The sequence below is a fragment of the Lepidochelys olivacea genome (genome assembly GCF_965140295.1).
Source record: "Lepidochelys olivacea isolate rLepOli2 genome assembly, chromosome: 2".
Taxonomy (NCBI): domain Eukaryota; kingdom Metazoa; phylum Chordata; order Testudines; family Cheloniidae; genus Lepidochelys; species Lepidochelys olivacea.
In genome coordinates, this window is record NC_140412.1 from 139,082,541 (window position 1) to 139,105,616 (window position 23,076).

The 23,076-nt window shown below is 39.7% G+C and overlaps 1 protein-coding gene across 1 annotated transcript in view; it reads left to right on the forward strand.

Moving 5' to 3' along the window:
• Window positions 1-23,076, forward strand: part of DNAH5 (dynein axonemal heavy chain 5) — a gene marked incomplete at its 5' end in the record, with an annotated part of 254,247 nt that overhangs the window by 125,203 nt on the left and 105,968 nt on the right. Inside the window, 6 exons of the mRNA XM_084621096.1 lie at window positions 2,171-2,305; window positions 3,155-3,262; window positions 12,340-12,493; window positions 15,162-15,308; window positions 16,658-16,899; window positions 21,184-21,360. Of these exons, the coding sequence (XP_084477222.1) occupies window positions 2,171-2,305; window positions 3,155-3,262; window positions 12,340-12,493; window positions 15,162-15,308; window positions 16,658-16,899; window positions 21,184-21,360 (963 nt within the window). The remainder of the gene's footprint in view (window positions 1-2,170; window positions 2,306-3,154; window positions 3,263-12,339; window positions 12,494-15,161; window positions 15,309-16,657; window positions 16,900-21,183; window positions 21,361-23,076) is intronic.

Sequence of the window (23,076 nt, forward strand, 5' to 3'; positions counted from 1 at the left end):
AAGTGGGGCTAATTGGTGTTCATCAACACAAACAAAACCCAATTTTGTTGGTGTTGGTGCTCTGTTTTCCATGAGGTTTTACCTTCTATTCTGAGTTTACTGCTTTCTGTGCAAAGATGTGCTAGTGAGCCATGCCCCATTTACGATTCAAATGTGGCTCTAATGAGCAGAGGCAGATTAAGACTAATTGGGGTTTATATGTTCGCAAATGCTTGCTCTGTAAAGCAATAGTTCAAGGATCTAGTTTATTTTATGCTTCCTAATTTAGTGCTGTATGTTCAGGAATTCTTCTTTTAAGAAGTGCCCACCATGTATCGAAGGATGCCTTTTTAAAAATAAAAGTAAACTCAATCAGGCCATGCTTTCCCCAAAAAGGTCCCAAAACAAACAAAAGCACCTCCTGCAAAAGTGTTCAAGGCACTCATGCCTCTATCCTTCAAATGCTACCTCACTGATTTTGTACTCCATGGGGATCCCAGAAAACACTGGCCTCCTCTCATGTAGATAGCAAACTTGTGTGAAGTAAGGGTCCTTCTTCAGGCCTCATGGATCCTACCTTAAAGCACTTCTGTAGATGAACTGTGAAGGGGACTCTATATAGTCTCCCTTCCCCGCAGAACACTGGAAGGGTTTTGGTAGCTGGCCTTGACCAAAGACCTCATGGCATCCTCATGGAGGAACTTTTGCCACCTAAATCATGGAGAAAAAACACTTAATTTACTCATTGTGGTTCATACTGTATGTAGCGAAGCGAGACTCGCCAGTGCAGCACCTCCTGCTGGTTGTCCTGGGAATTAGCTCTTCAGCCTCTAGAGCACCCTCTGCTGGTCTCGTCTGCCCTAGGCCCTGTGTCCCTCCCAGACCCTGATACCCTTTATCCTAGGGTTCTGCCCCCTGCAGTACCCCCATGCGCTGGGTCTCCCCTCCCAGGGGAACCCCCAACCCTCTACACCCACCTTGCATCAGTGGCTACTGCCAGTTGTCATCTAGCCCCCTCTCACTGGGGCAAACTGCAGTCTGTAAAGGCCACTCATCATCGGCAAGGGGGGTTTGGACCAGCTGCCTCTGCCTAACCCCAGATTGTACCTCTGCAGCCCGAGTACCTTCTTCAGGCCTTGCACAAGGCCTGCAGCCTGGGGAGTTACCAGGCTGGAGCTCCCTAGTGTCTCTTGCCTTTCCTCATCACTACTCTACCTCAGGTACCCTTCTCTCCCAGGCAGCCAGGTCCTTCTCTCTCCAGAGCTAGAGAGAGACTGACCCAGCTCCTCCCTGAACACTTATAACAAGGCCAGGTGTGGCCTGATTGGGGCGTGGCCCCCGCTGTGGCTGCTTCCCCAGTCAGCCTAGCCTTTTCTCTAGGAGCGGGGTAACTGCCCTACTATGCTGTACATCTTTGCCATGAATGAGTTTTTAAATACCGACTGAAATTGTTCCCTGACTTGCATCCTGAACAAATCCGATTGTTTGCTTACTAGCATATGTACATGAGGTGGATGTCTTTTTAATTTATGTTCATAAATCAAATATGGGTATTGGGAGAGTGACCTTTTTTGTACCTAAATGGACTGGTCTCCTAGCCCACAACAGTGGTGTAAACTAATATAAATACTACTACTCTTAATTTCAAAATGGTCAAACTAAACAGGAATCTTGGCCTTCATTACCATTAAGTGAAAGTGTACTTTTAATATAAAAGAACAAGACAAAGAAAATACATAACTTTACCCCTCCACTGAGGTGTCCTATGACTACTATTAGTGCTACAGTACTTCAGGTTCTGACCGAGTATCTATTGCTGTTTAAACTTAGTTTGCTACTGCCATGAACCTTAACCCTTCTACATGGCACTCATGCTCTAAGAGAGCAAGAAAAACAGCCTCTTGGGAGATTCATTTGATAAAATTTAGCACTTAAATTGAGCTTCTCATTCATAGATCTGTGCTTTACAGAGGTGGGTAAATATCATAATCCCCATTTAACAGCTGAGCAAACTGCAACCCAGAGGTGAGGTAACTTGTGCAAGACCACGCAGTCAAAAGGCAATCTGTATGTTGGATGTCAGGTGGATTTATACAGTAGAGGTCCCCCCAGCTTTGTTACATTTGCTGTGAATCTTTTTTTTTTAAGAAAGGTGGATTGTTTAATTTTTCAAACTTATCACACCTCTTAGGTGCATTATGACTTTGGTTTGAGGAATATATTGTCAGTGCTGCGTACGCTGGGGGCAGCAAAAAGAGCAAACCCCACTGATACAGAATCTACTATTGTCATGCGTGTTCTGAGAGATATGAACCTTTCTAAATTGGTAAGTCATGTAGCTCTAAATGTTGTATAATTGTCTTTAAGTCAAACATCTAACTTTCTTATTTGATAAACCAATGTATAAGCTGACAGTCAAGAGGGCCGCTTTAAGATTGGATGTGGCTCTGTGTGATCTGGTTATTCAGATACCTTTCTGAGCAGTGGCTTAGAAATGCTGCATCCTCTTGTTGGCATCATTCAGGGTTTTGCCTTGGCTCTTCTGCCTTTGTAGGCAATCTCCTCATTCCCATGGTTTCAGCTACTGCTTCTAGGAATGGTACCCAGCTATGCTTCTCCACACTTGAGTTGTAGTCTTCTGTCCAGTTCTTAACTCAAACTGGTTGTGGTGCCATATTGAGGTCCAACCACTATTTCAAAAGCAAAGTGTTCAAAACGGAATAATTTTGATTTCCTTCTAATTTCTCTCCATCATTTCCTTACTCTGTCGCTGACAAACTGTATTACAATTACCATGCCACAGACTTGCACCCTTGTGTTAATTGTCTGCTTCCCTGTGTCTATCCAGATTCTAGTAAAGGCCTATCAGTCATTTATAATATCACTACAATCTGTACTTTTATATATGACTAAAATCATAGGGCATGTTTTGGTTTTCTGTTAACAGTAATTTATGGCCATTAGGCCTACTTGCAATTTCACTTCTTCCGTCTCCAGTATATCTGGATTCTTCTCTCTGCATCATCCCACACACCTGGAAATCTAATTGGATTACTTCTGTCTTTTCAGGGATTTCTAGGCCCATGGTATAGTGCAGAGTTTGACCTTAAAGCACCATTGGTTATGCTAGATTGCATTTGTCGTATTTTCCTCATGGTTTTCTAATTTTTGTTAGATTGATGAAGATGAACCCTTGTTCTTGAGTCTGATTGAAGACCTGTTTCCAAGTATACAGCTTGACAAAGCAGGCTATCCAGAACTAGAAGCCGCCATCAACAAACAGGTAATAAGGCATCTTTTGATGCATGGTATTTTCCCAGCTTGACAAAAGGAGCAGGAGAATGTGGTTGTGTGCAGAGTATAAACAAAGTAATACATTAGTATAATCAAACCCTTTTGAAAATGAATAAATTCCATACAGGAAGAATAAGTTTACTGAGTGAAAATAAATATTGGATAGTAACATGCTCGTGAATCTATAGTAATGTCACTTAAATTCATGAATGCTAATTTCAATGACCTATAAAGTAACTCTTCGGAGGCTGACATTTGTCATTCTTGTTCTCAGCCCAGAAGTGAATTGCTGTGGAAAGTTAGTTAAAAAATAAAACACCTGAGTATGTAAAGAATATTTTTCTCCAGCGGACATTTTCAGATGTTTCACCTCTCTCAGATAACTCAAAACCCTCACACTTGTCATATATGCAGTCATCAATAAGAACTTTCCTGAGTAGTATAAATCCAAATGAATAGGCATGTTGAATTTGGGCCCAATGCTGTAACTAGTCCTCAGCTTCTTTTCTCAGCTGTTATTTGTCAAAACTTCCTGACTATCCATCTAAAATACTACATTCTGCATGAGAAGTACATTTTTTTTGCCAATTTAAATACTTAGCTATGCTCACCTAGTTATATTTGATACATGCATATGAGAGTATAAAGGTCAATTGGGTCCTCCCATAATACGCAAACAAGAGAGCATTCAGTGAAATAAACACATGCTGTTCTTACAGTGGGTAAGGGGAACTATTTTACAATGTGTAATAAAACTTGTGAAACAGAAAATCATCAGATAATTTTGCCAAACAGCCTGAGTTTAAAACAGAACATAAGCTTGCATAAATGAGAATCTTTGGCTAAAATAAGACTGGGATTATTTAGGCTGCAGAGAAGAATGAGGGGGGATTTGATAGCTGCTTTCAACTACCTGAAAGGGGGTTCCAAAGAGGATGGATCTAGACTGTTCTCAGTGGTAGCAGATGAAAGAACAAGGACAATGGTCTCAAATTGCAGTGGATTTAGGTTGGATATTAGGAAAAAGTTTTTCCCTAGGAGGGTGGTGAAGCACTGAAATGGATTACTTAGGGAGGTGTTGGAATCTCCTTCCTTAGAGGTTTTTAAGGTCAGGCTTGACAAAGCCCTGGCTGGGATGATTTAGTTTAGCTTAAGCAGGGGGTTGGACTAGATGACCTCCTGAGGTCCCTTCCAACCCTGATATTCTATGATAAATAATTCTAAGGGCTCTGATTGTTTTGCTTCAGAAAGGCTGAGTTTTCCAATGGATAGATCAGAGGACAAGGAGACTAAAGTCCTGTTTTCTTAACGTGAGCTTTTTACTGGTTGGTTTTGACACAGGGAAAATCACTTAACCCCTCCCTTTCTCAGCTTACTTGTCTGTAAATGGATATAATACTTATTTCTGAGGTGTGTTTGAAACTTAAATATCTTAGACTTTGAGATTCTTGCATGATATTAAAATGCTAAGTGTCTTTTCAGGGCAAAAACTAATCACAAGCTCATGTCAAAGGGAAAATGCCCTTCCTCCCAAGTTCTAGTATGGTGGGGTAGAAAAGGGTGTTTCAAGTGGTTGAGAGCCAAGTACTTTTATCCCTGAAATTTCTAAAAAATTGTAAAAAGAACTAGGAGTACCTGTGGCACTTAGAGACTAACAAATTTATTTGGGCATAAGCTTTTGTGGGCTAAAAACCACTTCATCAGATGCATGCAGTGGAAAATACAGTAGGAAGATATATATGTATACACAGAGAACATGAAAAATGGGGGTTGCCATACCAACTCTAACGAGACTAATCAATTAAGATGGGCTATTATCAGCAGAAGAAAAAGAACTTTTCTAGTGATAATCAGGATGTCCCATTTCAAACAGTTGACAACAAGGTGTGAGTAACACTTCCTGGACGCTACAGTGCTAATAAGCGGTGGTCACATAAACACCACCCTATACCGGAAACCTACTGACTGCTATATTTACCTACATGTCTCCAGCTTTCATCCAGACCACGCCACACAATCCATTGTCTACAGCCAAGCTCTAAAATACAACGGCATTTGCTCCAATCCCTCAGAGAGAGACAAACACCTATAAGATCTCTATCAAGTGTTCTTAAAACTACAAATACCCACCTGCTGAAGTGAAGAAACAGATTGACAGAGCCAGAAGAGTACCCAGAAGTCACCTACTACAGGACATGCCCAACAAAGAAAGTAACAGAACGCCACTAGCCGTCACCTTCAGCCCCCAACTAAAACCTCTCCAGTGCATCATCAAGGAACTACAACCTATCCTGAAGGATGATCCCTCACTCTCACAGATCTTGGGAGACAGTCCAGTTCTCGCTTACAGACAGCCCCCCAACCTGAAGCAAATACTCACCAGCAACCACACACCACAAAACAAAAACACTAACCCACGAACCTATCCTTGCAACAAAGCCCATTGCCAACTCTGTCCACATATCTGTTGAAGGGACACCATCATAGGACCTAATCACATCAGCCACACCACCAGGGGCTCATTCACCTGGACATCTACCAATGTGATATATGCCATCATGTGCCAGCAATGCCCCTCTGCAGTGTACATTGGCCAAACTGGACAGTCTCTATGCAAAAGAATAAATGGACACAGATCAGACGTCAAGAATTATAACATTCAAAAACCAGTCGGAGAACACTTGAACCAACCTGGACACTCAATTTCAGACCTAAGAGTTGCAATTCTTCAACAAAAAAACTTCAGAAACAGACTCCTATGAGAAACTGCAGAACTGGAATTAATTTGCAAACTAGACAGCATTAAATTAGGCTTGAATAAAGACTGGGAGTGGATGGGTCATTACACCAAAGTAAAAACTATTTTCCCCCTACTGTTACTCACACCTTCTTGTCAACAGTTTGAAATGGGCCATCCTGATTATCGCTACAAAAGTATTTTTTCCTCCTGCTGATAATAGCCCACCTTAATTGATTAGTCTCATTAGAGTTGGTACGGCAACCCCCATTTTTCATGTTCTCTGTGTATACATATATGTCTTCCTACTGTTTTTTCCACTGCATGCATCTGATGAAGTGGGTTTTAGCCAATGAAAGCTTATACCCAAATTTGTTAGTTTCTAAGGTGCCACAAGTACTCCTTGTTCTTTTTGCTGATACAGACTAACACGGCTATCACTAAAAAATTGTAGTTTAGTGAAACAAGAGAGGGTAGGCCAGATCTTATAACTGTCTTTATAGATGCCAGTTTGGGGATGTGACTCCCATTATTTAATCACAGGATGTTTGTTTTTTTTTTGTAATGCTCTCGGGGACACCATGATTAAAGACAAATAATCACAACTAACTGATTATTGTATGATTCAAGAGAAAAATAACAATACAACAAAACAAATAGAACAGAAAAAATAAACAATGGGTACTTCAGATACAATCTCTTCTGCACATTTCTCTGTAGAGATATATCAACAGAGGTTACACCTTCTGAGACTGGTGAGAGTCTACCCTGGTGAGAATGCTCTCCTCTAGGTAAACAAAAACCGAAGTACATTATTCCCCAACTCAGTAATGAGTCCAGTCTCAGTGTATCATAGATTACTAAAATGGGTTATAGTTGGGCAGTTCACGAATGGGCAGAGATAAGTCATCGTTACTAAGGTTACATCTACACTACCTGCTAGGGGCATGATTTCCCTTGCTCACGTAGACATACTCACATTAGCTTTCCTCAAGCTAGCATGAGTATAAATAGCAATGTAGCCAAGGTAGCACTGATAGAGGCAGTGGAGGCATGGCTGAGCTATGTAGAATATAATACCCCTGAAAACAGTGGGTATGTACTCAGCACGGCTCACCTCAACTGTAGCTACAATGCTATTTATACTCCTACTCTCTCCATGAGAGTTAATGGGGTATGTGCCCATGAGCAGGAGACTCTCACCCCTAGCTCATAGTGTAGATGTAGCTATGTCTTAAGAAACTGAAGAGTTTTTGACTTAGTGACTTAAAAGAAACCATCCCAAGGAGCCATCCTGAGACAGGCAAATTAATGAATATTAAAAATCTTAAATTCAAATTAAATCCCACTATTTCTGTTTACCAAGATGAGCATAAGTCTCTGTCACAGAATGGCTGTCTCTTTCATGGAAGTTGGGCCCAGCCTCACCTTCCAGTTGAAACGGATCAGCTAGAGATCAGGTGATTATAAAAGTCAGCAAGTAGGCCGGATAGAGGGAGAGCTGCAGAGAACTGGAAGGCTCCTGCAGGAGACTGTGGTGCAGACTGGCCCCTGTAGTAGGTCCAGGAACAGCATATGATTCTCAGGCAATTGGCCTGTACAGTGGAAACCCAAAGGGAATAGATAGGTCCCTGCAGAAGACCCCAGATTAGGGTGAAGGAATGACTGATGTTTTGAAATAGTTTTATGTAGAAGAAATAAAGTTGCAGCCCTAAGAAAAAGGGCCTGAAGAACACTCTGGTATGGTGTCAAACCTTTCGGGGGGGCGGGAGAAAGGCCAGCAGTTCCATACACCTCTTTAGGAATGCGCAGTCTAAACAATTGGGTATTTAACAGAAGAAGCTGTTAGTACCTTATGTTATCGTAGCATTCCAATTTCTTAGTAAAATCATTACAAGAAAATCTTAAATCTTATCCCTTTGTAGCACTTCTGCAGATTCCATCTCACCCATGAAACTGAAGTCTCAGTCATGTCATGTTGCAGAGGCAGTGTTGGCCTGCAATGTTGCCACTGCTTTGTTCTTCTTGCTGCCTTGTTGCTGTTTGCTTGTTTGCAGTGATGAAATGAACAGTTTGAGCTGAGTTCAGTGCTGAGAATGAGTGCTATGACGTTAGGAGCAGAGCATGCAGCTTGCTTTCTGAATTCAGAGACATTTACATTCTTCTTTCATAATTTCATAGGAGGAAGAAAATGCACTTCTTTCAGCCACTGTCACCATCTGGCTCAACATGTTTGTGGGCTGGTCTTGTTTGCTTATTCGTGAGCTGAAGATACTATCTGCTAATGCATATACAGCAGGGTTCTAATTGCCTTTGTCTTAGTGGCAGAAAATCTCAGAATGTCTTTAAAAGTTGTAGTTTTAACTTTATTTCATTCAGTCCTTTTTCTGTGGTAACTTTAGTTTCATCAGGTCTTAATAGGAGCTGAAATTCTATTTCAGAAGAGTCCAACTCTCTTAATTCCTATATAAAGATCTTTCATGTTTCAAGTTAGTGTTTTCTAAACTTAAAATATTCTTAGCGACTTTAAACTTGAAGAGTCATCAAAGAAGACATTGATCTTAATCTTTGGAAAGGGGGTTCTTGTCTTTTTGTGTTTGGTAGGGAGTTGCACAAGCATTCGTTAAGGAGTGGCTGCAGATGCTGGTAAGGAGGAGGTATTGTTTCATGGTCTCTGTGTATATAATGTCTTCTGCAGTTTCCACAGTATGCATCCGATGAAGTGAGCTGTAGCTCACGAAAGCTTACGCTCAGATAAATTGGTTAGTCTCTAAGGCGCCACAAGTACTCCTTGTCTTTTTGCGAATACAGACTAACACGGCTGTTACTCTGAAACCTGTCATTAGAAAGTGTAGATATTGATGCTCAGATTTTTCAACTGCTTGATGAGGATGGTTTTAGAAGTTTCGGACACTGTTTGAATGTACCAGGCACCAATTTTACATTTGCCACCAACACGCAGGATACCAGAATGGTCCTTTAGTAAAGTCTCACTGGTCATTTCCCCTTCAGTAGCAGAGTGATCTTTGGAGACTTCAGTGCACAAGTAGGAAAGTTTAATTACCCCTGGGCAAGTATGCTTGGGAAGCTCAGTGTTGGGCAGAAGAACAGGACAGGCAGCAACTGCTGGAATTTGTGGCTGCCAATGACATTGTGATGACTCACTTACTGTTCCATCACTCAAAGATTCACAAACAGGCCTAGTACAGCCCAGCTGGTTTCACTAGCACTATTATTGATGATGTCCTCATTAATCGTCACTGGCAGTCAATAGTCCTGGATGTACGAGTTTGCAGGGGTGCTGAACTTAACACCCATCATTAGCTTCTGTTGCCTCCGACTTTGAAGACTGCCGGTTAATGGGCCAAAATGGGTCAGTCAACCAAAAATGTTTGTTACAGCTGAGCTATCAGGCAGCTCTCTGTTCTGAACTGCTTAAGGCCATCAAAGCATTAGAGACCGAAGTCTCCCTCCCTCCCGCATCTGATGAGGAATAGTGTTGTTTCAAGTTGTTAGTGCTGCCTGATGTCAACTCAGTGCTGGATCCCCTGCCCTTCAAATGCTATCCAGAGATTGTGAGGAGATGCTCACTGCAGTCAAAGGTAGAAAAAAAGAGAGGCTACAATCTTCTTCAAAAATATGTTTGTCAAGAACAAAAACAAAGGCTGAATGGGACATACTTTGGGACGTTGTCAAGTCACTGTGTAAGAAAGATGAGGAATGCCAGTGGTCATCTCAGGCAGCTAATTTAGAACAGGCTGCAGAAAGGCACAATCTCCGCACCCTCTATTCACAGTGTCTGTGAGGGAACATGACCCCAGCTTGTTAAGTTAAATATTGAGGTGGCCGCATCAGCCAGAGTCTGCTGGATCAGTTCCAATAATGGGAAGTTCATTTCAAGATGATCCTTTGTTGTCCATCCCCCTGTAGTCCCTTCTCCATTTGAAGAGGGGCAGGATGTTACAGTAGAGCTGCCTTCCTTCAGCTGAGAGATCTGCATCACAGTCCATAAAGTCAAGTTTGGAAAGGCACCAGAGGTTTGTAACCTCATCCATGAGTTGTAAAAGACAGGATTGTTGTATTGTTGTACTGTGGCTGAATAGGTTCCTCCAGACCATATGGCACACTAATATTCCTGTTGACTCGAAGAGGGCTAATCTGCTTGTGTTCAAAAAAGGGCGATAAGGCTGGATGTAGCATCTATAGTCAGAGCCAGGGCAAGTTTTTTTGCGTCCCTGTTAATGTCTTGATTCAGTGATGCAGTTTGTGGCAAAGGCTGGGATACTCAATGTGGTCAACCAGATCTTATCTAGAGAGTTTTTTGAGAAGATGGCTGCATTTAATAAGCCGTGAGCTGCACTTTTTACAGACTTACATCAGGCCTTTGGTTCAGGGCATTGAGCAAGTTTGTGGGATCAGATGAGGTAGGCATTGATAGGTTGGTGGATAAGCTTCAGAAAGCAGGTGCCAGTGTTGACAGGCTGACCGCCATTCTGCATTGAGATCTCCAATATGGTAATGACATTGTATTGTTGGCTCAGTTGGAAATGCTGCCGCTGATAGTTGATCTGGTCAGGCAAAAAGCAGTGCATGTTGGCCTGATTGTTAATCTGGATAAATCTGAGTCCCTGGCCATTAACATCAAGCAGGCTCCAGCTCCAGATTATAACCAGCTCAATATTAACCCATCCAGATGGGACATCAGGAATGTCAAATACTTGGTGAGTGTCAAGCAGTGCTGGAGGAAGTTCAAATGATGTGGATGCTTGTATAGCAGCAGCTGCCACCATGTTTCATGTCCTTCAGCTGCCTCTGTGCGGGTGTTGTGACATCAAGCTTGCTATGAAGCTGCAGATCTATCGAGCCACAGTTATACCAACTGTCATATGGAAGTGAAACATGGGCACTGAGGAAGGCTGAAGAGTGTGAAGAATCGAAGACCAACAAATTCCGAGGTGTGTACACCAAGGAAGCCACTATACAGCTGGCAATTTTATGGGTGCCAAAAGCTTTGATGGCACAATAACATTGCCAGTGATGGACACACTAAGTATTCTGCCAAACTACCGTAAGTATCTAGCCAGAGATCGATCCATGTGGTGCTTGATCCGCAAGGGGGCCACGTCCCTTGGGGATGTCCCATTACGATGACTGTCAGATAACTAATTTCCCAACGAAATTAAATATTTTTATACTCATATGGCTTCTTTCATTAATGAGTTACAGTGTCAAATGACCGTGCTGTATTTGTACATAAAATATCTTACCATTCAAGTAAGAGCATAAACAAGAAGTTTTTATTTGGATTTAGATGTAGCACATTTACAAATATACATCTCAAAAAAGCTTATGCCATTTTAATCATTTAATGACTAAACAAAAGTTTTCACTTTTTAAGCTGCAACATGGGGTTAGAAGTAACCAAAGCACTTCCCATCTGTATGTGTTCTCTTAAAAGCTAAGTGGAGACTTCAGAGTGCCTATAAAAGGCAATAAGACTTCTTAAATCCTTTGTCTGGGTTTAAACTGAGGAAATGAAGAGAAGAGGGTGAAAAGACCTCTTTTTTTTTTTACGTGTTTTATTGCTCTGAAATCATATCCTAGGCATAATTTATCTTGAACAGAGAATAACCTCACATTCTTTTAAACAAGCTACCATTTATATCATTTCAACTTGTAGTTCTATATAAAACATGAATCATAACTTAATTTTTGAAAATGTAGTATAAAAATAGTATAGGATGTTAAAACCAAAATAATCTATAAATTTGCATTCCAGAGTCAGGGTAATAAACATTGCTTTTTCTTCTTTGACACTGAGGGAACCTCTATTGTTGATTAAAAAATAGATTTCCTCAGAATTTCCTTAGCTTGAACCTTTCCTATAATTAAATAACTAACATGCTTATGTTTTTATTTGCTTATCACATTCTCCAAAATCATGTCTATGAAAATAATTGTATCTGCTACAATGCAGTAAAGATACAGGCAAGTTTGTAACAACCTAACATTATAAGAATAAATTATCATTCATTTTTTGCATCAATATTGAAGTTTGCCCCTTCAGTATTAAAACTTATTTGTTGTTGGAATTGTATGTTTTCCACAAATCATATGACATTGGCCACTGTGGAAGATGGGATACTGAGATCCAGTGTAGAAACTGTTGTGTTACTTGGCTTCAACCAGTGCTCTTTTAGAAGTACTGAAACTTAATAAAAATTAAATATGATCAGGATCTTGTAATGCGTATATACCTTGAATCTGATTAGCGAATTGTTCTGATTCATAAAAGAAGCAATAGTTTGGATTTATGTCAATATCCACAGGTTGAAGAAGCTGGCCTAATTAGTCATCCTCCCTGGAAACTGAAAGTTATCCAGCTGTATGAAACGCAGAAAGTAAGGCATGGAATGATGGCCTTAGGTCCTAGTGGGGCAGGTAAAAGTACTTGCATCCACACTCTGATGAAATCCATGACAGGTATGGAACCATTTGTGTTATGTAAAGCAGATTTACAATTCTGTTATTCTTGCAAATAATTTACAATGTTTACTTTTAACAAAGGGGATAAATCATTGTAAGGATGAAGTTCAGTGTATGGTGCCCTAGTGCACAAATCTTCATGTGTGAGTAGTAACAAGGGTTACTTCTCTAAATTTTAAGCAGAATATTAAAACAAATTAGGAAGGAAAAACTGATAACATCTTGGAGAAGATCTCATGTACTTGTATTACATTCAGCTTACCAGTATGAGCGTCAGAGACTTTCATTTAAGAGATGTGCAAAATAAGGAACACAAAGGTTGGAAGGGTGGGTAGGTGGGTGTATTGTCTCAAAAGACAGAGCTGAAGAAATGTTGAAGATTCCCTTAATGAGGAATAATTGTGGAAGATGATCAAACAGGCACAGTGCAAGGATTTTTAACAGCATAAGATGTTGTTCATCTTTGTCTCCAGAAATCTACCTTATTTTCTCATAGCCCTGGTCTACTGGTAGCTGAAGTCGACATACTTAGGTCGACTTACCGTGGTGTCTTCACCGCAGTGAGTTGACTGCTGCTGCTCCCCTGTTGACTCTGCCTGCACCTCTCGCGGTGCTGGAGTACAGGAGTCAACGGGAGAGCACTTTGGGGTCAATTTATCGCTTCTAGACTAGATGTGATAAATCGATCCCCGCTGGATTGATCACTGCCTGCCAATCTGGTGGATAGTGAAGACATACCCATAGTTCTTAATTATGACCATTTCCACTTCTTGCTCCCATTTCATACTCTCAGGGTTCCATATGTTGGCCATCTTCTTTCTAGTCAAAAGAAGGGTTTGATGGGCTTTTGGATTCTGTGATTTAAAACTTTAATATTTGGGATGGAGAGGTATCTGTTTTGAGGCATTTTTTCCCCATCTTCTGTTACAAAACTAAGCATGTTGCTTCTGCAGCTTTCTCCATATTTGTTGTCCCTGGAAGGAACTGTCTGGAGCCAAGACTTTAAATCCAGGTCTTTGATATGGTAAATAAGAGCATTGTCACTAGACCTTTGGGACTGACCCTCAGTCTTATGTTTTAAGGACACTACATTTCAGACCTGACCTCCAAGGACCAACACTCGTACAAATTGTGTCTTCAGTTCCTTAGCTTCACAAAAGCATCTCTTGAAAATGCAGTGAATTTCTACTTGTAAATAGTGTAGATAAATGCCTGGATAACTTTATGCATGCACATGCAGTTAATAGTACATAATATAAATAGTAATGGTACAGAAATACTATCCAAGGTGTGCACAAAAGTAACAAACATAACCTAACACTAGTTTAATTCAAGAGTGAAACGTCTTCTTTCTTATTCCTCTATGCCAGTTGATAGTTATCTGTTGCTGTAGATGGCTTTGTGAGGCTATTTATTACCTGACTACTTCACAGCATTGGTTTTATATGATTCCTGATAGACTTGCCAAGTTGCCTGTGAAGATGTAGTGTAAAGGAATAGTTTTGAAGAGAGAGGACAAACTGTAATACACTTCCATGCAATATCTTGGTTCAGTTAAAGCCAGCATAAAATAAAAAGAAAAGGAGTACTTGTGGCACCTTAGAGACTAACCAATTGTCTCTAAGGTGCCACAAGTACTCCTTTTCTTTTTGCGAATACAGACTAACACGGCTGTTACTCTGAAACCTGTCATAAAATAAAATTAATTTAATCTTTTAATTTTGGCTCTCGCTGAGAAAAGAACTCAAAGGCAATATGGCAAACCTTCTTAGAGTTTTTGGTATGTTTCTGCAGAACATTTTACTTAGTATTGCCAAGATACAGATGATGCAGCACATCTGTCCGTCTGAATATCTGCAGTAATAATGCCCACAGATGACTGTATACTGCAGTAGTTTTGTCAGGTCATGATTTGCAAAACTGCTTAATTTTTTGTACAGCATTAAAATTTTACACTTCTGGGCACTACTGGTATTAAAAATGAAAAATTTCCTTCTTGCAATGCAAGTCATATTTTTAAAAGTCCATTGTCTATACTTTACTCAGGATTATTAGAGCTAAGATTTTGTTACATCTTTACTGCTGATCAAACATTAGACATTTTTGGAAAATGAAACATAGTCTTGTATTAATAAAGGGATTTTAAAGGTCAGATGTTGGTGATATGAATGCATTCCCTGTGGCTGCTTGAGAAGTTCTGTGATCATGCAACTACAATTTAATTGGGTTAGTCCAAGATGAGCAAGAACATATTGCAGAAAATGAGGGAATGTAGAGAATAAAGTTTCTGTGTGGTACTTCAAGCACAAGATATAGAAAAGTACATTGAAAATTAAAGGCATTGGAACTATGTAGTTTAAAGAATCACCACCTTAAATAAGGCCTTGAATACATGTCATCATGTTGTTGTGCTCTCCTTTACTTGTCAATGCATGGATTTCTCCTTTACATCATACCTGGAAGGAGTACTTTATTGTTAATTTTTGACAGCTCTAATTATCAATTTGATATACAAGAAGAAATGAATTTTCAAAGTAATCTTGCAGTTCTGATAGTAGTAAACCACTAACAACCGTAAAATTTTGTGTGGTAAATTAGTGTAATGCCGTACCATGACATTTGGCTTGAAATACCAAAGGTTGACAGATTGATTTGACCTTTGTAGATTGCGGACAGCCACACCGTGAAATGAGAATGAATCCCAAAGCTATCACAGCACCTCAGATGTTTGGTCGCCTTGATGTAGCAACCAATGACTGGACAGATGGGATTTTCTCCACTCTTTGGAGGAAAACTTTGAGAGCCAAGAAAGGTAAATCACACAACAAAAACAAACAAAACACCACATGTCCCATCACCCCCAAACCAGTGAACCAACCAAAGCATTAATCAAAAAGCTGTTTTCAAGCAAATAACTAATATGGTTTCAAAAGTAAGACCTCCTTGCATGGAGACATAATCACTACTCAGAATGTGTTATCTTCAGGTTGCAAAATGGCAAATTCTATTCCACTAATTTTCCCAATCCTTTCTTTGAAGGATTGATCATAGGATTAAAGAGGAGGTATCCCTTTGTGTTATTTTGCACCTGGTGCTGGACGTTAAGGGAATGGCTTTGAAAAACATACCCTGTTCCTTTCTGTGTTTGTGTACCCATGTTCACAGGCACTTGGGATTTCAGTGTGTAAAGGATACAAAGGAAAAACCTTGCCTGGCCACACTATCCATTTTTAGGCAGAAACATTCATTTATTTCAAAGGAGACTTGTATTGAGCCCCATATTATAAACTTGTTGTATATTAATTTACTTGACTACTCAATTTTCTAGTTCAAAAACTGGGTCACTGGTGACTACAGTCAGGTAGTATTTGGCTATTGAGCAGTCATTTCTCTATAGATAAAAATTGTAAGTAGTGATCAGACATTATTTAAGGTAAATTACTGTAGTTGAAATTTGGTAGTATTGTCTACAGATTAACTGGCCTAAAAAGACTTTCACAATATTGCAAATGGCTCCTATCTAAGACTGATTATTGTGCTTCTGCAAGACAAAAAACAGTTGAAATAAAGACCGATCCAACTCCCAATAAAGTAGGTGGAAAAATGGCCATAAACTCCAATGGGAGCTGGATCAGAATGATAGAAGTTAGTGTAAAATTACATGAAATTGTGCCTAACAATTTTCTGACAACTTGTATTAACTAGTATTTCCTACCTAGTCTAGGGATTGTTGTTTGAGCATCATCAAAACCTTTGGAACCAGAAGATTTGTATTCTTATTATTTTTTTTAAAGTACAGGATTTCTACCCTGAGTTTTGATGATTTAATTAATTGGGAGTTTATATGAAGAGCTAAAATTCTTAAGATGGGAGATAGTAAAAATCCATGAATCTGTTGACCAGAATGTTACAAGCATTACCAGGTGTTCAGCAGATAATGCTACCTTTATGTGTTGTGGGACAGATAAGCATTTGGATATGGACAACAACCGATCAAATGCTTTATTTCAAACTGGTAGAAACAAACTGAATCACAACAGTTTCTTTTGTATTTCTTGTTGTTACAACAATTAGACTTACTGTGCAATATTCTAAAGTGTAATTAGATAATGCTTGTGAGACCATATGATTTGCTTCATAGACATGTTCTTTGGATTGCAGGTGAGCACATCTGGATAGTTCTTGATGGTCCTGTTGATGCTATTTGGATTGAGAACCTGAACTCTGTACTGGATGATAATAGAACCCTAACACTAGCTAATGGAGACCGTATTCCGATGGCACCAAACTGTAAAATAGTGTTTGAGCCTCATAATATTGACAATGCTTCCCCTGCTACTGTGTCAAGGAATGGCATGGTTTTCATGAGTTCATCAGTTCTCAACTGGAGCCCTGTTCTTGAGGTATGGTCCACAATAATTAGATGATTCAGTATATTGGTAGAAGTATTAATGAGGTATATTTAATGAGTGTTGAATACCAATGATTTTCAAGTAGTTCATTGTGTTTAGGTTATAACTTGGGGTTATTCATTTTATCCAGTATGTTTATTCAGTTCAAACACTGTGTAAATGCATTAATTGTAGTCTCTCTTAGACATACTGCCAGCTGATCAATTAACATAACTATGCCCCAGGTGATGGTATTGAATACTGAAAGATTTAAATCTTTAGAAGCTTGGGTGGTCTATTACACTTTCCATTTTTTCATTCTGGAATTTCAGTCTATGTTTAAGAATATGGAACCTAAAGCCAAATTCCTAAAGCTATATTTAGGCTCTTAAAGGGCCTGGTTTTCAAAAATACCAAGCACCCAATAGCTCCTAGTGCAGTGAATCTACTTCAGACAAGGTAAGGGTTGGGGAGAGGGCAGCATGGATATACTCTGTGGTGCTGTGTTCCTCCATGTCTTCCTATTCCCTCTTCAGCTTCAAGACAAGTATCACATCAGCCCACCTAAAGGACCTTTCCCCCTTCCTAGAACTAAGCGTAATGGAACCAGTACATTTGGCTCTTTAACAATTCCTCTGATTTATCCACAGAAATCCCTGGTACCAGTATTAGCTAATTGACAAAACAGGTATTGTTTGTCTTAGGTGTTCCTGAAGGTTTTGATATTGACCATAATTACATTGAAGAGCAGGAACTTATCTGTATTTAGTCTTCAATGGTTTACTTAAAGCCTTACTTGCTGGAGAAGGTTCACAGCACCCTCTCAATACTTCTGACGCACAGTTTGGAAATAAAGTTGATGAGCTCTTTGATTCCCTTTGGAGGTTGGTCAACTCAGATCGAAAGAGGAAGAGTCAATCTTCCCAACAGGGAAAACTTGACAAGATCCAAACTCTGATTTTTATGGTGTCATAGAACTGTTAGCCATTCAATAGCAATTCCTGGATGTGTGAGTCTCTATGTGGAAAGGTGACTCATTGGGCAAGATTACACAGGAGAGCTTCAGGGGTCACTTTTAACATCCTGGAATCATTCCCAACAAGAAATGTGGAGGGAAATGCAGATAACATAGCGATCATTTCATTGTCCTGATGGAAACAGGATGCCCATGTGATTTCTGGATCCTCCATTCACAGTCTGGACCTCAAACTTCTGACCATGGATGATGACCTCTTAGGGAAGGTGAGGTCAGAGGGCTCAGAGCATTAATTTATTACATATAAGGACAATCCAGTCAGGTCTTCTGGACTGAGGATCACCTAATGAAGTAGCATATCCTGATCCAGTCCAACGGTGATATATGTAAACTGGCAAAGTGGCACTAAACATAAAATCAATACACTTCATTTCCTGTGCACTTAATGTACATATGTTAAATGTAACAAAAGAGGTAAGCCAGTCTGTTCACAAATAGCCTGTAGACACTCATAAACTGATGCTTAATCAAGAAGTTTTTATCTGATCATCAGGAACTTTGGCTATCTCCTGACGAACATACACACCTTCTTTTGAATCATGAACTTGGCAGCTCTTCACCAGGGAAAAATGATCACTGGGAACAATTGCTTTCTCTCACAAATGGAAATTTCCCTTGTATGTACATCCTTCAACTTCTGGGAAGAATCATAGAGTCATAGAATATCAGGGTTGGGAGGGACCTCAGGAGGTCATCTAGTCCAACCCCCTGCTCAAAGCAGGACCAATCCCCAACTAAATCATACCAGCCAGGGCTTTGTCAAGCCTGACCTTAAAAACCTCAAAGGAAGGAGATTCTACCACCTCCTTAGGTAATGCATTCCAGGGCTTCACCACTCTCCTAGTGAAAAAGTTTTTCCTAATATCCAACCTAAACCTCCCCCACTGCAATTTGAGACCATTACTCCTTGTTCTGTCATCTGCTACCACTGAGAACAGTCTAGATCCAGAAGCTCATAAATCAGAAGCTTAAATAAGAGGAAATGGCTATCATATTCACTGTCCCCAAATTGGTCGTGAGAAACAAAGCTTCAGACAATGGAACTCTTAACCCATCTTTTCAGTAGAAAAGGATCTCTTATCCTATTTGGGATTACCTGATCCTATATCTTGGCTCTTGATTAACAAATCCTAACTGAGATTTCTGCCAGGTTACAAGCTCCTACCATCCTGCAGAATTTCCATCCCTTTTGTTCTACCCAAGAGTATGGATCAAATGGTTCACATCTGAGTCAGGAGGGGGAAATTAACCCAGAAACGAACAGCTGCTCTTGACTTCTTAATGGATGGACTTTGGGCCATAAGATTGTATCTTTCACCACAGAGTTATGTGGTATTATGAAGGCAAATTGATCCTAATCTCTGGTAGATTACCAGTTTGGGGTGGTTCCTCAAGGCAACAAGCCTATATAAACTAACAGTTAAAACTATTTCTCTGGCCTTAGACCTGACCATAATATTACCAACTCTCATGATTCAGCCATTGAACCAATAGCATCTATTTATTCTCCAGCACATCTATTTATACTTTCTTCTCTTCATGTGCCAGTATATTTATGCCTGTATCTGTAATTTTCACTCCATGCTTCTGAAGAAGTGGGTTTTTTACCCACGAAAGCTTACGCCCAAATAAATTTGTTAGTCTTTAAGGTGCCACCGGACTCCTCATCATTTTTGTGGATACAGACTAACACGGCTACCCTCTGATATATAGTCATATTGTGTCTCTATAAAGGTATGCTTCCTGGCTGCAGTCAATCAGCACAACAGTCAGATGTCTCTGCTGTTAGTAGTCATGATTCTTACTATATCTTCCAAGAGTGTAGGGCAGTTCTTCATGTTCCTGGGACATTTACTGTCAGATTTGATAATTTTTTTCCATAACCAAATTAAAATTATTTTTCTCTATGCCTAAATACTTCTTTATCCCTGAAGGAAAAAACATGGCATGTGCTAGATATAAGAAGAGCTATTAAAATTATTATTAGCAGAACTAACACATTCAGGAAATAATAAACTTGAATGGTTTCTTTCCATTCTAAATCTCTTGGCCTGAAAACATCTGAATCTGCCATAGGTATTTGGAGAGAGTACTGCATTGCTAAAGTATATACAACTACAGATACACTGAAAATTTAGCTTCTTCTTAACTTATTGTAGTACTGTTCTGAACTATAAGCATCAAGTAGTGAATGCTGTATTGAAGTGTATTAAGGAGGGATATGTGAGGAAAAAGAGAAATTAGCATCTGGAGAAATATTAGCTTGGCGATGAGTCAGAGTACACAAAACCAGGACCTTGGTGAAAAAATGGAACTTTGGCCATCAATATTGGTGCACCAATTACTGTCACACACAGGAAAAATGAACTTGTAGGATAAAAGAAGAAATGGCAATAAACTCAGGAAAACCTGCACCAAAATAAAGTATACATACAAAAGCCTCAAGACTATCCTTTGGAACTACAGACAAATATCAAAGATGAAAGTATTTCTAGTAGAGCAACTTGGGGCTTTGCCATCCTTTATTACATAAGTATTTAAAAGGCAGTGATTAGCACAAGTATTTCTGTAAAGCTCTGACGTGATGTGTTGCATGTAGGGACATTCAAAAAAAGTGGATACTAAATTTTCTCCAATTTTGAACTAGTTTGAATACGAGAGGGAGGGAGTTGAATGAGGTACTATATATTTGTTGGAATCAATTAGACAGGGTATATTTTTACTGCCAAGAGATTAAAAAAAAAAGGCATTTTAAGACTGCATGATTGTCCTCTGTTTGGCTTCCAGACATGCTCAGCTCAGTTATTTTGAACTTCCAAACTGGGTTCTGGGGGTAAATCTGGGTGGGTTCTGGTGTAGCATCTCACAAACGTAAATATTATTCAGGCTAAATTAATCCCTGAGTTCTACCTCTAACTCCATTTTTATATAGCCACTTTGCAGAGTTGAAATGCACTTGAAACAGCTATGCTGACTGAGAATTAAAGTGGAAGTTTTATCTCATGAGCAGTGATGAATGACTGGCTGTGATTTTGGCCCAGTTGTGCTTTTTAATATGTGTGTGCAACTTCCACTGGGAGTTATACATACACATGAATGCAGAATTTGGCCTTCTGTTTGCACCAACAAAGAAAGCTGAATCTCAGTAAGTCAGCATGTCACTTGAGTCTATTTTACTAAAATCTTGAGAGTGTTTAAAAATATTATGAAGACTTGATTTGAAATTAAAGGATATTCCCTCCCTCCTCCATGGATAATAGAGCTTTTTGAAAAAACGTTCTCCTCAAGAAGCTGAAATTCTGCGTCAGCTGTACACTTCATCATTCCCCGAATTCTACTACTTCAGCATCCAGACCTTGGAATATAAGATAGAGATGCTGGAGGCCTTTGTGATCATGCAAAGCATTAACATGCTGCAGGGACTTATCCCTCCGAAGGTAAGCTGGTCAATATTTTGCCAACTATTTATTCTGACTTACGTTGTTTCATGCTGCATGGGTACATATTAGAGAGCACACCAGGATAGTTAGAGAAGAGACATTCCTGTAAAGATGTGGGAGCTTAAAATATCTTACATGTGAGTACCTAGTTTCTGTTGAAAATGACACTTAGGATGGTCCATACTTATTTCAGTATGTTTATATAGTGCTTTTTCTGATATTTTTACAATGACAATTGTAAGAATACTTATGCGGCATCAGACAGCAGTCGCCCTAACTGGTGTTTTAATAACAGGAGTGACTGGATGGCTCACAGAATGGATAATGGACTGCAGGGCATTTCACTTATAATTTCTTAAATGCAGACGAAATGTTGAATGTGGTGGTGAAAAGTTAATGTTATCTGATAGATTTTTATTTGTTGTTACTTATATGAAATAAGTTTTCCCTTGGAGTATGTCTTAGAGGATGTGTTCAAAAAATTGGCACTTATTGGCAGACTGAAAAGGGAGGCCAAAGAGTAGATGTACATGGTGAACATCTTCATGCCTATAGAGATGGTTTCTTGAGACCTAGGTTTGAAGCAGATTGGATTAACAGGGCAGTATGGGGAAACTTGCAAAGCTGATACCCATGCTGCTGAATATTGACTCTATGGTCAAAGAGAAGACTTCAGTTCTCAGTGTTTAGATTTTCATTAAGACTATGTCTTCACTTAAGGTTGTATGTAGTGTACAGACACTGAATGCCCCCTATCACAGGTATAAATATCAGTGTAGATGGTAAGGCACTTCTTAGGTGAGTAAAGAAATGCCAGAACTTTAGAATATATATATCCTATGTACATGCCCAAGCAGTGCTTCCCCTGTCTTATCCTGTTGCCGGAATCTTTTACTGTTGCATGTAACTACGTACTGCATTGTGGATGCAGATTGCTTTTCACTGCGATATGTAGGTACACATACCCTACACACTGTCACAAGTATAGACCAGGCCTAAAGGTACTGGAATGAAAAAGGGGAATTTTCAAAATGTTCAGCGCTGATCTTCCTCTTCATTCATTGAGGTCAATGGCAGTTTACTGTTTATAACAGTGGGAACAGTTACCCAGTGTCAGCTGCATTGGAGAAATCCAAGACAATGCTGTGTAAAATTGAAATATAAAAGCAGAAATAGATTCAGCAGTTTGAACATTATCTGGGACATAATTCCACAGCAATGATTCTTAATCAAGAAGGTGGAAATAGTAGTCTTTATCAGCCTGTATTACCTGGTTTTTGCAGAATTCTTTGACAAATGTCAAAACTTCATCATTTCCCCTTTGCTGTATACAGTACTTACTAACCATCATTACAGCAAAATTCAGGTGTACACATGTTGTCATAGTCATAGAATTCATAGATATTTAGGTCAGAAGGGACCATTATGATCATCTAGTCTGACCTCCTGCACAACGCAGGCCACAGAATTTCACCCACCACGCCTGCAAAAAACCTCACACCTATATCTGTGCTTTGAAGTCCTTAAATCGTAGTTTAAAGACTTCAAGGAGCAGAGAATCCTCCAGCAAGTGACCCGGGCCCCATGCTACAGAAGAAGGCGAAAAACCTCCAGGGCCTCTTCCAATCTGCCCTGGAGGAAAATTCCTTCCCGACCCCAAATATGGCGATCAGCTAAACCCTGAGTATATGGGCAAGATCCATCAGCCAGATA